The sequence below is a fragment of the Myxine glutinosa genome, chromosome 7 (assembly GCF_964187855.1).
Source record: "Myxine glutinosa chromosome 7, kmMyxGlut1.1, whole genome shotgun sequence".
NCBI classification, from domain to species: Eukaryota; Metazoa; Chordata; class Myxini; order Myxiniformes; family Myxinidae; genus Myxine; species Myxine glutinosa.
The window spans coordinates 32,500,086-32,514,468 of record NC_136267.1 but is presented as its reverse complement, the minus strand read 5'-3'; the positions used below and the strand labels follow the sequence as shown (position 1 = coordinate 32,514,468).

The following is a 14,383-nucleotide window of genomic DNA, read 5'->3' as shown; positions in this document are numbered from 1 at the left end:
ATTATCATGCTTTTGTTCCCCATTGGGATTACCTGACAATGCCAAGTTTCAAATTTTTCCATTCAGCGTTTTCCGAGAAATATTTTTAAAATTACTTGCGTTTGATCCAAGATGGCTACCATACCACGTGACCTATGACGTCACAATTATCCTCAAACCTTTCTGCATGGGTGTCACTCCTACCCTGAAACTTTTGTCTCAATCGGACATGTGGTTGCTGAGATAAACGAGGTCTAGCCCGTACGGATGGACGGGTGGACAACCCGAAAACATAATGCCTCTGGCCACCTTCGGGGGCGGAGGCATAAAATTACAGGTTCTTGAACTCCAAGATGCTTTAATCTCTAAGATTCGTGAACATTCTGTTTCTATTGAGCTGTTGTAATAATTACACCAACATTGTCTTATATAATTCTTTCAGTCTTGTTTTAAACACTGAGATTGCCCTCCTGAATGTCACCAAGGATATCCGGTACAATATGGTGCAAGGATAAGCTACAGTACTAATACTTCCACACCATTTGGCTTCCTTTAGCACAAAGTCCTCATGTTCTACTCAGGGATCTGTTCTTCATCTAGTTTTGTTCTCTCTTTATCTGGAACAGTTTTATGAAATTTAAATTTAATTTTTCACTGTTACACAAATGGCTGCCAGATATACCTGTCCATAAAACCTGACAATGCGTCGTCTTCGACAACACTGAATTTGTGTCTCGCTGCAAATCAAAAATGGAAGGTCAATGCACTTGCTTAAACTTCATGCTGCCAAAACTAACGTGTGGATCTTTGGCGCTTCGTCTATCCTTGCAAACCTTCAACCTCAGATAATGCAACTTTGACGTCATCACTTGATCACTGATACTTTGGTCTCGAACTTAGTTGCAATAATGGAACCAAATATTCCCCTTAATCCACGCATCACTAAAAATCTGCAAATCTATTTTCTTCCATTTGCAGTTTTTTTTTTGTTTTTTTTTGTATACAAGATCGAGGCTCGTGCAAGAGCTAACATTAACCCTTGGATGCAGTGATTGGGCCTCGGAGGCCCACAAGGTTTTTTTTTGTTGCAAAAACGATGCTGTACAATTCTTTTTTTGGAATGAGCCTCATTTTCACCGACTTTCATGTTGTTACACAAAATTCAGTGACATAAATAAATAAAAATTCATTCAGGCTCGTGGGAAAATCTTCATTCTTCACTTATAACCCGAAAATCCGACACGAATGCAGGCCTGGGGCCTTCGAGGCCCCGCATAAATATTGTTGTACTACTATGTTATATCATTATTTTCTTGATATGAGCCTCATTATATGCTCATATAATTTGGTTACAAATAATTCAGTGACAAAAATATGAAAATTTAAAAAGTTTACACGAATATATTCGCGGGGCCTCCGAGGCCCAATGGCTGCATAGGTGTAGGATTTTTGACAGTTGTGGACATATACATTCTAAATAATAGGATTAGTGAATCATATTTTTTGAGCAAATACTCCTCCATGAGCCTCAACTTTTTAGAGAAAAAATAGTTGAAAAACCAAGAACAAAAAAAAAATGTGGCCAAAAAAAATAACCATCAAGAAAGAATAGAGAAGCTCGTCTGATGACTCGGAATTAGAGATTTGATCACTTTACCCCAATTCTCCAAACACTTCACTGGCTTTCAGTTCATCAACATATCAATTTAATTTTTTTAATTAATTTCTAAAACTACACAAAAATTGATTCCTGTCTTTAATGTATATCTGACCTTATTGCTTATTATTGATTTTATTTCTTCTTTGCAGAGCACTTTGAGATTTTGTTTGAAATCAAAAGTGCTGTACAATAAATAAATTGATTGAATGATTGATTGCTTTTAATATATTAATATTGTTTTGATTTCGCTTTTGACAGGAAGTCCAGTTTAATTGTGTACCACACACACAAACACAGGTTATATGTGAAGTTGGCAATCCAGTGAGGACAAAAGGAAAAGTGAGTATTGTTACCAGGATTTAATAGGGGTAGGCATTACAAGGTTTTCAATATGATTATCTGTCAGCGGTCAGGTCAGTCTTTTGGGACTGCTACTGGTAACTTGTAACCAAGTGCTACCTGCCGCAAGGTCGGGTTGACGGTGACGAAACCAGCACCCCTCACTGCTCAGTTTGGGCAGATGGCCATCTCTAGGAAGAGTCTGGGTAGTTCCATATTCTTTCCATTTCCTAATGTTGGAGCTCTCTACACTCTAGAAATTGTTTTATACCCTTCCCCAGATCTAAGCCTCCTCACAATTATATCTCGGAGTTCTATGGATAGTTCCTTTGACTTCATGGTAGAGTTTCTGCTCCGACATGCACTTTCTACTATGGGACCTTATATAGAAAGGTGTCTTTCTTTCTAAATCATGTCCAATCAATTTAATTGGCCACAGGTGGACTCCAATCAAGTTGGACAGACATCTCGAGGATGATCAAAGGAAATTGGATGCACCTGAGCTCAATTTGGAGTGTCATAGCAAAGGGGTTGAATAATTATTGATTGAAGACATTTCAGCCTTATTTTTTTATTAATTTGTAAAAAAAAAATCGAAAACAAAATTCCACGTTGACATTATGAGGTGGGGATGTGCAGATCAGTGACAAAAAAATCTCAATTTAAACCATTTTAAATTCAAGCTGTAACACAAAAAAATGTGAAAATATCAAGGGGTGTGAATGCTTGCTGAAGGCACTGTAAGTGGCCATATAGTATATATTGAACACAAATCCTCCAGACGACCCTGTAGAATTAAGGCAGCTGACATTCTGTGCTGGTACATGTACCCAGCTCATTTAACCACCTGACTTCGAAGAATACCAGAGCTGGAGAGGCATCATCACTGGCACCATGCCATCCTTTGATAAGGTGGCAGACATGGTCAGCACCGCATAGAATACCGTCATGAATAAGAGGAAATATAACAACAGCTCTCCTTGCTCTTCCAGGAACATCGCTCTTGTAGAGAGAGAGAAGAAAATGTAGCTGGACAGCTTCCCAGATGAGGTGGATTCTCTTGCTTACAGCAAAGAATAATCTGGGATCTGACTCTTCCTGCTGGCTCTGGAATATGACTGATCCTGTGACCAGATTATTCGACTGAGACCATCCGATGTGAGTCTGGGGATGACGACGCAGGGCTGATGTCCTCCAGTCCGATCAGTCTGTGATATGTTTCCAATCACGTGTTTTATTCTTACCTACAATACATCATTTTTAGTGATCAGCCATTTCAAGGCATCTATCTGGCAATAAATCCCCTTTGATTGGTCTAATCCACCAAAGTTGGCTTCGTGGTTCGGGTGCCGGCTTGGGATCCGGGGTTCGAATCCCGGTCGATCGCTGAATTAACGCCAGGGGGGTTGACTCAGCCTGTCATCCTTCCGAGGTCGGCAAATTGAGCACTAGTTCACTGGTAATTCCCTGTGTATCGCAAGAGGTGACCAACAAGGTTGGCGCCAGGAAGGGCATCTGGCCATAATACATTGCTTCAAAAAGGGGAGCATGGTGCCCGGAAAAGGCCAACCCCTGCTTTGCGGGGGGAAATGGCCTCTAAAGGTGGTATGTGTGTGTGTATATATATATATATATATATATATATATATATATATATATATATATATATATATATATATATATGTATATATACATACATACACAGTCTTGGCATTTAATATGGAATATATATTTTTTCTTGACTTGGGTTTACTTTCTTAACTCAGTATATCAATCTGGTGAGTTTCTTTTACACTTTGGTGATTTATTTGTTAAAAGAACCATGTCACTGATTGTCTGTCACAGCAAGAAGTCAACAACAGGATTATATCACAGGTGGCGTGGCAAAATGTACGGACAGGTGCATTTGATGATTGGCTTCACAGTCGGGTATACAAGGGTTGTTGTGTTCTGTATTAGTGGAAAACAACTGCTGCACGTCTCCAAAAGTTATTGCCGCTTCCTCTGGAGATGGTCCATCAACTCGACAATGCTGTTTGTCATGGAGTGGTGGCTTTACGAAATTACGGCATGAAACAGCGTGCTATTGCTTGGCAGTATGGCATCACTCAAGGTCAGGTGTCAAAGATCCTGAAACGAAATGCTCAGAGGGGTGTCCCTACTCCAATACCGAGGCCAGGACATCCCCACAGAACCACAAGGAGGGATGATCGCCAGCTGCACCGGTTAGTCCGCAATGGCCGTACCAAGTCAGCTAATCGGCTTAGGGCTGAGTGGCAGCAACTGACAAATGTGCCTGTATCCAGAAGGCTAGTCAACCAACGACTGGTTCAAGCAGGCTATCGTGCTAGGCGTCCCCTGAGAAAGCCACGCCTGACCAGACAACACCGCCAGCGCCGATTGCAGTGGGCCAGAGAGCACCGTCAATGGCAGCCAGGACACTGGAATCACGTGATCTTCAGTGACGAGTCTAGATTTCTGGTCTATCGTCAAGATGGCCGCGTCCGAGTGCACAGACAAGTGTATGAAGCCTACAACAAAGATTGTATAGTGCCAAGAGTCCAAGCTGGAGGTGGTGGGGTGACCGTTTGGGCTGCTTTTCATGCAGGGGGCAAAACTGACCTGGTTGTTCTGAATGGAAACCTGAACCAGTTCAAGTATTGGGCCATTCTGGAAGAAACATTGCTTCCATTTGCTCGTGCAGCCTTTCGAGGAAACTTTGTCTTCCAAGATGACAATGCACGGCCTCATCGTGCTCGCATGATCCAACACTTTCTTGCTGACCGTGGTGTAGAGCATATGGAGTGGCCTGCCATGTCCCTGGATATGAATCTGATAGAGAACTTGTGGGCAGAATTAACGCGTCAAATCGACCACTTGGACCAGCAGCCGACCTCTGTGCGTGAATTGCAGCAGGCTATTGTCACTGCATGGCAAGCGATTCCTGTCCAAACCTTGGCAAATCTCGTGAACAGCATGCCTCGACGTGTACGTGCTCTCCTGAATGCTCGTGGGGGTTACACGAAGTATTGAACTGTAATTTTACTGTCCGTAATCCCAGTCGTAATTTAACTTTTGTTTTTGTTAAAAAAAAATTTGCCTAATGTGCAAAATAAAGAGATACTTCTGGAAAATGTACAGAAGTTTAACACAGTACTGTCCATGAATTGAGTTCGATATCAGTTTACATCACTTTCAAGGATCAATTTATTTGTTTCGAAATGTCAAATGTGGTTTTTGTTTCTTTTAAAGGTCACATTAACAAAATCTAGAATAATTTCAACATAATTCCAATGAACTTTTGGTTCTAAGACATCTTGAAAAGTAAGTTCACCCCCACAAAAAAAATATTCCATATTAAATGCCAAGTCTGTATATATACACAAAGAATTAAGTTAAGCACCCCCCCCCCGTTTTTTTACAACCTCGCACATTACAAGGTTGTTGTCGTCAAAACAGTGTAATATACCCATGATATTGCTATATTTTCTGGAGAAGTGATATTATGGTCACATAAAAACATAACAATCATGCCGTTTTCAATATTTTATTCTGAATAATTTAAGGTGAAAATTTTTGGGAATTTTAGGCATATTTTCACCTCAATTTAAGTATGGAGCTCTCGGTCCATCACGGACAGTGTGGATGACGTTTATGTTTTCTAACGTACAGTCATTGTTCTGAGAAGACCTCTAGCGATCTTTGCGTCAATAACGTGTGTAGGACCCACGTGATCGGATGGAGCAAGGTGCTGTGACAACCATCCCCTGGCCTGCGTACAGTCCTGACCTGAACCCCCTCGAGCACGTTTGGGACATGTTGGGACGACAAATTGCGAAGATGGTCCCTCCAATAGCCAATCTGGATGAATTGGAACGTGCATTACATCGGGAATGGAACAACCTGCCACAGCAACGCATACGACGGCTTACAGGGTCTATGAGACGTAGGGTTGAGTCAGTGATCCGATCACGTGGGTCCTACACACGTTATTGACGCAAAGATCGCTAGAGGTCTTCTCAGAACAATGACTGTACGTTAGAAAACATAAACGTCATCCACACTGTCCGTGATGGACCTATAGCTCCATACTTAAATTGAGGTGAAAATATGCCTAAAATTCCCAAAAAATTTCACCTTAAATTATTCAGAATAAAATATTGAAAACGGCATGATTGTTATGTTTTTATGTGACCATAATATCACTTCTCCAGAAAATATAGCAATATCATGGGTATATTACACTGTTTTGACGACAACAAACTTGTAATGTGCGAGGTTGTAAAAAAACGGGGGGGTGCTTAACTTAATTCTTTGTGTATATATAACCACATTTTTTAGGGGTGGCGAGGTGTCAACCTTCTCATTGTTTTTGAATGTGCAATATGAAGATGTCTACTTCACTCCAAATGTTATGAAAGGACAGAGAGGGAATGTTCTCACTCACCTCACTTCAGACCACTGGGTCAGCTCTATAGAGACAATTGGTGGGGCAAAGTTTCTCAAAACCAAATATAAGCATGTGTGTGCTTTAACCCATATTTAAGTGGGGAGATTTTTTCAGCGTGATTATGTTTGTCTATTTGCAATGTTTCCTTTCAATTAGTGCAGTATTAAGATTGCATGGGGACATTTGCAAGTCACTTCCTTTTTGCATAGATCTTCGATAAATCTTGCCTTTGAGAAATGGCTCATATGAAAACAAAATTATCTCCTGTTGAAAACAAATGGTGCCTTGTTCTCAATAATGCGTCTTCATTTCCATCCGTCGCCATGCTTCGGGCAGGTTGTTTTTTACATGGTGTTCAGCACTTCCGAAATGAAAGCGGACACAGAGTTCATCGATATCAACCTCTCTCTAGGAACGTAAGCAATTTATTTTATTGATCCTTGTGTTTTTGCTATCGCTTAGCGGTTAGGGTGCCGGCTTGGGATCCTAGGATCCTTGGCTCAAATCCCGGGCGATCGCTGAATGAACGCCAGGGGGGTTGATTCAGCCTGTCATCCTTCCGAGGTCCGCAAATTGAGGACAAGTTCTCTGGTAATTCCCTGTGTGTCGCAAGAGGTGACTAACAGGGTTGGGGGCAGGAAGGGCATCCGGCCGTAAAGCATTGCTTCAAAAAGGGGACCCAAGGTGCCCGAAAAAGGCCAACCCCTGCTCTGCGGGGAAAAAATGGCCTCTAAAGGTGGTTCCTGTGTTGTTGCTATCACTATTGCTCATGCTGTTGTCACCATGGTACTGTGTGTTATTCTCAGCTTTTGTGTACTTTCCATTATAAGAAAGAACATTTTCTGGTATTAATCGGATGGTTTCATGTTTCTCGACTTCTGCAACTCAGTACAAGCACTCAAGCAAACATACCGCTGAAGATGTTTAGCAAAGTGCGGGTTATAACGGAACTCAACTTGATTATGAATGCGTGAGTGGCTCCAATATTGCCCGTTTGTGGCTCGCCATTGTAGTTACAATTATTCAATGTCTTCATGCATAACCAATAACTTCCTTACCTTTGCAGTGTGGCAAAACCTTCACGTGTGTACTTTGGTGAGCATGTGGACTCACTGTTGAGCAAAAACAGCAACGGACTTGGCAGCGTAATAGAGCACAACATAATCGTAAGAATGATTCTCCTTGGGTTAGCTTTTGGGACCATGCATTTTATATTTAAGTGGGTTTGATTGAACTTTTGACATCTTCCTTGACTTTCCTAAACTTAAGTTGTAGATGTCTGTCTGAACCCTCTCCATCTCCGCCCCCGCCCCCATCCAAACCCCATGCATACAATATTAATATAGATGGTGCCTTAAAATGCCCAGAAACTCGATCTAAACAAGGCAATCCACTTGTGGTGGGGGAAGGTGGAGTAAATCGGATGTGAAGAAGGAGGAGGGGGAGAGGCAAGAAATTGAAAGGGGGAAGGGTGAGGGGATGAAATACAGATACTCTTCCTCTCCTCACAAGTGTATCTACCCTCTACTAAGCATCCCTAACAGAGTTCAGTGGCTTCAGCACATACAACAACATGCATTTTAAGGCCATTTTCCCTGCTGGAGCGGGGGTTGGCCTTGCGGTCCCCATGACAATCTTCTCCATTTTGCCCTATTTTCTGCATCTCTCCTTGTTAACCCCCTTGCCCGCATTTCTTCTTCCACCATCTTTCGCCAAGTCTTTCTCGGTCTTCCCCGTCCTCTACTTCCTTCTACATTAATTTCCATCACTCTTCTCAACCAGTCACTTTCATCCTTCCTCAACACATGACCAAACCATCTCAACCTGTTCCTCTTCACAGCATCAATCACAGGCAATATTCCCATCATCTTTCGCAATTCATCATTTGTCTTCCTCTCTCTCAACGATACTCCGCACATCCATTGAACCATTCGCATTTCCACCCTTTCCAGCCTTCGTTGCTGCTCTACGTTCATTACCCATGTCTCGCTCCCATAAATCATAACACTTCTCACACATGCAGCATACACCTTTCCCTTCAGCTTCAGCGACACTCTCCTCCTCATCAGCACGCCACTCAGTTCCCGAAACTTCTTCCATGCACATCTCACTCGAGCAACCGTTGCCGAGTCTGATCCACCTTCTCCATTCAGCATGTCTCCGAGGTAGCAAAATGTTTTCACACCTTCCAGCTTCGCGCCGTCTCCAAGATCCAACTCAACATTTCCTCCATCTGCAGCTCCCTCTGTGCACACCTTACATTTGAATGTAGCTGCCACACTGGTAAATGACCCTCTCAGACCACTACATTTTTGATGAACCCACTCAGCGCACATTGTACATTGAATGGAGTTCACTCCGACACCCTTCCTGCACACAGCACACGGCCACTTCCCAGTTCTTTCCACCTCACCACATGCTTTACCGCTTGCCATCACCTTCGTCTTTCCGATATTCACCTTCAGACCTTTTGTCTCCATACATTCCTTCCACTTGTTCATCTTTTCCTTCAGTCCATCCATACTTTCCACAATCAACACCAGATCATCTGCATACAACAACTCCCACGGTAAACCCTCCTTTACGTTCTGAGCCAGCACCTCCATCACAGCTACAAATAGTAGTGGACTTAGTACCGACCCCTGATGCACTCCCACCTTCACCTCAAACTCACCACTGTTCCCGTCCTTCGTCCTTACAGCTGTGCGCGCTCTTTTGTACATTGCCATCACTACTCTGATCAACCATTCCTCCACTCCTAACTTCCTCAATGCCCATGTCAATACTTTGCGTGGAACCCTATCGAATGCTTTCTCCAGATCAACAAACCCAAAAAACAACTTCTTCCTCTTCTCCATGTACTTCTCCTGCAACTGCCTCACAATGAAAAGCGCATCTGTCGTTCCTCTTCCTGGCATAAATCCAAACTGCATTTCGTCGATCTTCACTTTCTTCCTTATCCACCTCTCCAACACCCTTTCCAATACCTTCATTCCATGCTCCAATAACTTTATCGCTCGGTACGAGCCACACTCCAGAGGGTCACCTTTCCCCTTGTATAAAGGGACGAGGGTACTCAGTTCCCAATCCACTGGAATGCGGCCTTCTTTCACCACCAGATTACAGATCTCTGTCATTCTCTTCACACCCCAACTTCCTGCTGCCTTCAACATATCTCCCACAACTCCCGTCGCATAGCAGATGTAAGAAATTGGGCAGCAATTGTGGGACCGAGAAAAATTAACAGACAAAATTTATGACAGCTCTGGCTATTCAGTTTAGATAATGCTGCCAACATGGTTCAGATGGTTAAGTCAATTCTCTGATTAAGCCTGACCCTGAGTCGAAGTGAACCCAACCCTGAATTCGACTGAGATAATCCAACAGAAGCGGACTCTGAATCCAACAGAAGGGAGCCCTGAATCCGACAGGGGCGGGCCCTGAATCCAACAGGGGCGGGCCCCGAATCCGACAGGGGCGGGCCCCGAATCCGACGGGGGCGGGCCCCGAATCCGACGGGGGCGGGCCCCGAATCCGACGGGGTCGGGCCCCGAATCCGGCGGGGGCGGGCCCTGAATATGCCGGGGTGGGTCATCAGTCCAACAGGGGTGGGCCCTGAGCCCAACAGAGGCGGCTGGACCTGAGCCCTGATCCTGGCCCTGAGCTCGGCCCTGATCCCGGCACGGAGCCTGGCGCTGAGCCCAACACTAAGCCCAGCCCTAAGTCTTACACTGAGCCCAATCCATCCTCCATGCTTCCTTTGTGGAATATGCTTTTCAAAAGATGATCGTCTTTTTCTCTACTATTCTCCAGCTCACTTTTTACATCACCTCTGTTTGTCTGGAACTCAATTTGTTGTTTTTTTGGGAGGGGGGGGGGGGGGCTCAAAATGTAAAAATGTAAAAAATGTAAAATATGCTTGCCACCAATTTCATTAACGGAAACTGAACAAGATCACGCCATTAATTTGATGCATTATGATTTGCAATCATTTGCCCAGTGTTTAGTTTATATTATCACCAATCATATATCAGAAAGATTGCTATATATATCAGAACAGCTAGCCCTGGTGTTGGGCTAGCGGCTAGGGTGCCAGCTTAGGATCCAAAGATCCTGGGTTCGAATCCCGGTCGATCGCTGAATTAACGCCAGGGGGGTTGACTCAGCCTGCCATCCTTCCGAGGTCGGCTATTTGAGTACCAGTTCACTGGCAATTCCCTGCTTGTCGTAAAAAGGCGACAAAAAGGGTTGGCGTCAGGAAGGGCATCCGGCCGTAAAACATTGCTTCAAAAAGGGGAACAAAAAACAACAACAACCACGGTCCCCGAAAAGGCCCCCCCCCCCCCCCCCCCCCGCTTTGCGGGGAAAAATGGCCTCTAAACGGTGGGTTATATATCAGAAAGAGCAAATACTGTATTGCTAAATACTAAATCATCATACCATCAACAAAGCAGGTATGATGTTATTTGAGAACAATTATCATGCCCTTATAGCTTCCCTTCCTTCAACTCACTACTTAGAATTGTATTTTTTTTATCTTTTAATTTTCTTCAAACAACACTCACTATTTACCAAATTCAGGGTAAACAATGCGGAAGACTATTATTTAGTGGAAATACTTTTTGTACTGGCCACTTAAATCTGCTAACTTCTGTGCAGGTCTATAATTTTGGAAAGCCTTTGGGTAATCAAGCATCTGCCTACATCAATATCACATTGCCAGATGAACTACAAAATGGCAAACGTCTTCTGTACGTAACGCCGGAGAATAGCAAATCAGGAGTTCCCTGCAAGCAAATGAAATCCAGCCGCACCGCAGAGGTAATACTGGTTATTTTGTGATTTGATGTACTCCTGCATAACAAAAATGATAGAAGTGAAATAACTCTCTGCAGGTATGTTCCCAGTATGCACAGACAGCAAATTTCTTCCATTCTGTTCATTCTCTTGTTACAACTTTCAGTTTTGCTTTCTAATGTGAGTACTGTATTCAAATTTGTTGGTTTTGATGTTGATGTTTGATTTACGATGAATGGCCTCTGATTTCAAGAACGAAAACGGCTTGGCCATTTTCCCTCAAATTTTGCACAGGTGCTCTGAGTACCGATGGGCAAGTCATGGATGCAAAATGAATTTGGCTCCCCTATCCCCACTGAGAATGGGGGATGACACTTAAGTTAGGGTGTAAATTTATATTTACCTCCGCCACCAAAAATAGATGGAGGTTATGTTTTCACCTCTGTCTGTTTGTCTGTCTGTCCGTTTGTGAACAAGATATCTCAAAATGTTGTGGACGGATTCGGACGAAATTTGGCAGAAATGCAGCATATATGAGAAGGACGAAATGATTCGAATTGGGTGAAGATCCGGACTCGGATCCGGCGACTATAATTTTTAAAGTGATTCTTCACCATTGGTGGATAGGGCCAAAAACGATACACGGCATGATATCTCAAAATGTTGTGGACGGATTCGGACGAAATTTGGCAGAAATGCAGCATATATGAGAAGGACGAAATGATTCGAATTGGGTGAAGATCCGGACTCGGATCCGGCGACTATAATTTTTAAAGTGATTCTTCACCATTGGTAGATAGGGCCAAAAACGATACACAGCATGATATCTCAAAAAGTTGTGGACGGATTTGGACGAAACTTGTTGAACCGGTTGGGTGTGTGACGAGGTCGATTCAATTCGATTTTGGTAAACATCTGAATATGGATTCGGATATGAAAATTATTTAATTTTAAGCGATTCTTCACCATTGGGAGATAGGGCCAAAAACGATACATAGCAGGATATCTCAAAAAGTTGTGGACAGATTTGGACGAAACTTGGTGGACCGGTTGGGTGTGTGACGAGGTCGATTCAATTCGATTTTGGTAAACATCTGAATATGGATTCGGATATGAAAATTATTTAATTTTAAGCGATTCTTCACCATTGGGAGATCGGGCCAAAAACGATACACAGCATGATATCTCAAAAAGTTGTGGACGGATTTGGACGAAACTTGGTGGACCGGTTGGGTGTGTGACGAGGTCGATTCAATTCGATTTTGGTGAAGTTCTGAATATGGATTCGGATATGAGAATTATTTAATTTTAAGCGATTCTTCACCATTGGGAGATCGGGCCAAAAACGATACACAGCATGATATCTCAAAAAGTTGTGGACGGATTTGGACGAAACTTGGTGGATCGGTTGGGTGTGTGACGAGGTCGATTCAATTCGATTTTGGTAAAGATCTGAATATGGATTCGGATATGAAAATTATTTAATTTTAAGCGATTCTTCACCATTGGGAGATAGGGCCAAAAACGATACACAGCAGGATATCTCAAAAAGTTGTGGACGGATTTGGACGAAACTTGGTGGATCGGTTGGGTGTGTGACGAGGTCGATTCAATTCGATTTTGGTAAAGATCTGAATGTGGATTCGGATAAGAAAATTATTTAATTTTAAGCGATTCTTCACCATTGGGAGATAGGGCCAAAAACGATACACAGCAGGATATCTCAAAAAGTTGTGGACGGATTTGGACGAAACTTGGTAGATCGTTTGGGTGTGTGACGAGGTCGATTCAATTCGATTTTAGTAAAGATCTGAATATGGATTCGGATATGAAAATTATTTAATTTTAAGCGATTCTTCACCATTGGGAGATCGGGCCAAAAACGATACACAGCATGATATCTCAAAAAGTTGTGGACGGATTTGGACGAAACTTGGTGGATCGGTTGGGTGTGTGACGAGGTCGATTCAATTCGATTTTGGTAAACATCTGAATATGGATTCGGATAAGAAAATTATTTAATTTTAAGTGATTCTTCACCATTGGGAGATCGGGCCAAAAACGATACATAGCAGGATATCTCAAAAAGTTATGGACGGATTATTCCGATTAAATGTGATTCTGTATTTTGATTTTCTGCTGTACTCTGGGATATAAAACGTAAACTGTTCACCTGGCGGAGGTATGCTCTCTACTGAGTGCCGTTCTTGTTATGGTTGTGTTGGTACCTTTTGAAAAAACGATCACTTTTTGTTCCACATTCATCAAATTTACTCCGGCTTCTGACTTTGTCTTTCTATCCCTGGTTTGTCTGAGCTGTTTCTAATCCCTGGTCACGGCTGCTGTTGATCTTAATAGAGATCACCTGACTTGAAAGCCACCTATCCCTCTCAATGAATCTCTTGAGCTCTTTGTGCCAGCTCACTCTTTCGATTATGCTTCCTGTGCATGAGTATTGTGAAGAATGAATCTATGTGTTTGTCTGTTTGCTGGCAGAATAACCTGACGATATGAACAGCTAGAATCGACAAATTTGGCACAGGGCTTCATGTGGATGGACACCAGTTTAGGTCACTTCCACAGATGCCATTTTGGGCATGGTAAAAACAAGACGGAGAGGAAAGCTAACACGTGTTCATATCGATGCCTGGCATCATTACTCAAATTGTCACTATACTTGCATGGCATATTGATGCTAAATTGAATAAAGCACAAAAATAATATAGCATGCATTAGCTTCCACCTCAATCTTCCTTGCAGCATGCTCAGAATGTCGTTTGCGGAAGTGACCGAATGTTGCGTCCATCCATCCTACACGCAGACCTGATTATATAGCAATACTCGAGCTCGGTCCTATGAAAATTTACATTTCATGTCGTATTTTTCCTTGTGAGCTCAAAGTTGAACTTCTCCGAGACATTTAGTTTTACAATACGGAGCTCTGTGCCAAATTTGGCAATGCTCGGTGCCCTCGTCCAGTTATTCTGCTGCCAAACAAACAAACAAACAGACGGGATTATCACAATGCTTATGCACCCACCCTACGACCATGGCGTGGGGTAATAAATTATTGGCCTGTCGCATTCTCATTTGAACTTTAAGTTCATGATTTGGGAAACCCAGGTTCAAATTCTAATTACCATGCGTGTGTGCATTGA

The 14,383-nt window shown here is 42.8% G+C and overlaps 1 protein-coding gene across 2 annotated transcripts in view; it reads left to right on the top strand.

The window, feature by feature from the left end:
- LOC137431101 (integrin alpha-6) overlaps positions 1-14,383 on the top strand; it is a 148,492-nt gene that overhangs the window by 122,329 nt on the left and 11,780 nt on the right. For both annotated transcript variants that reach the window (XM_068122009.2, XM_068122008.2), the window contains 5 exons: positions 1,898-1,978; positions 6,765-6,844; positions 7,318-7,398; positions 7,495-7,594; positions 11,088-11,249. In XM_068122009.2, coding sequence (XP_067978110.2) covers positions 1,898-1,978; positions 6,765-6,844; positions 7,318-7,398; positions 7,495-7,594; positions 11,088-11,249 — 504 coding nt within the window. The remainder of the gene's footprint in view (positions 1-1,897; positions 1,979-6,764; positions 6,845-7,317; positions 7,399-7,494; positions 7,595-11,087; positions 11,250-14,383) is intronic.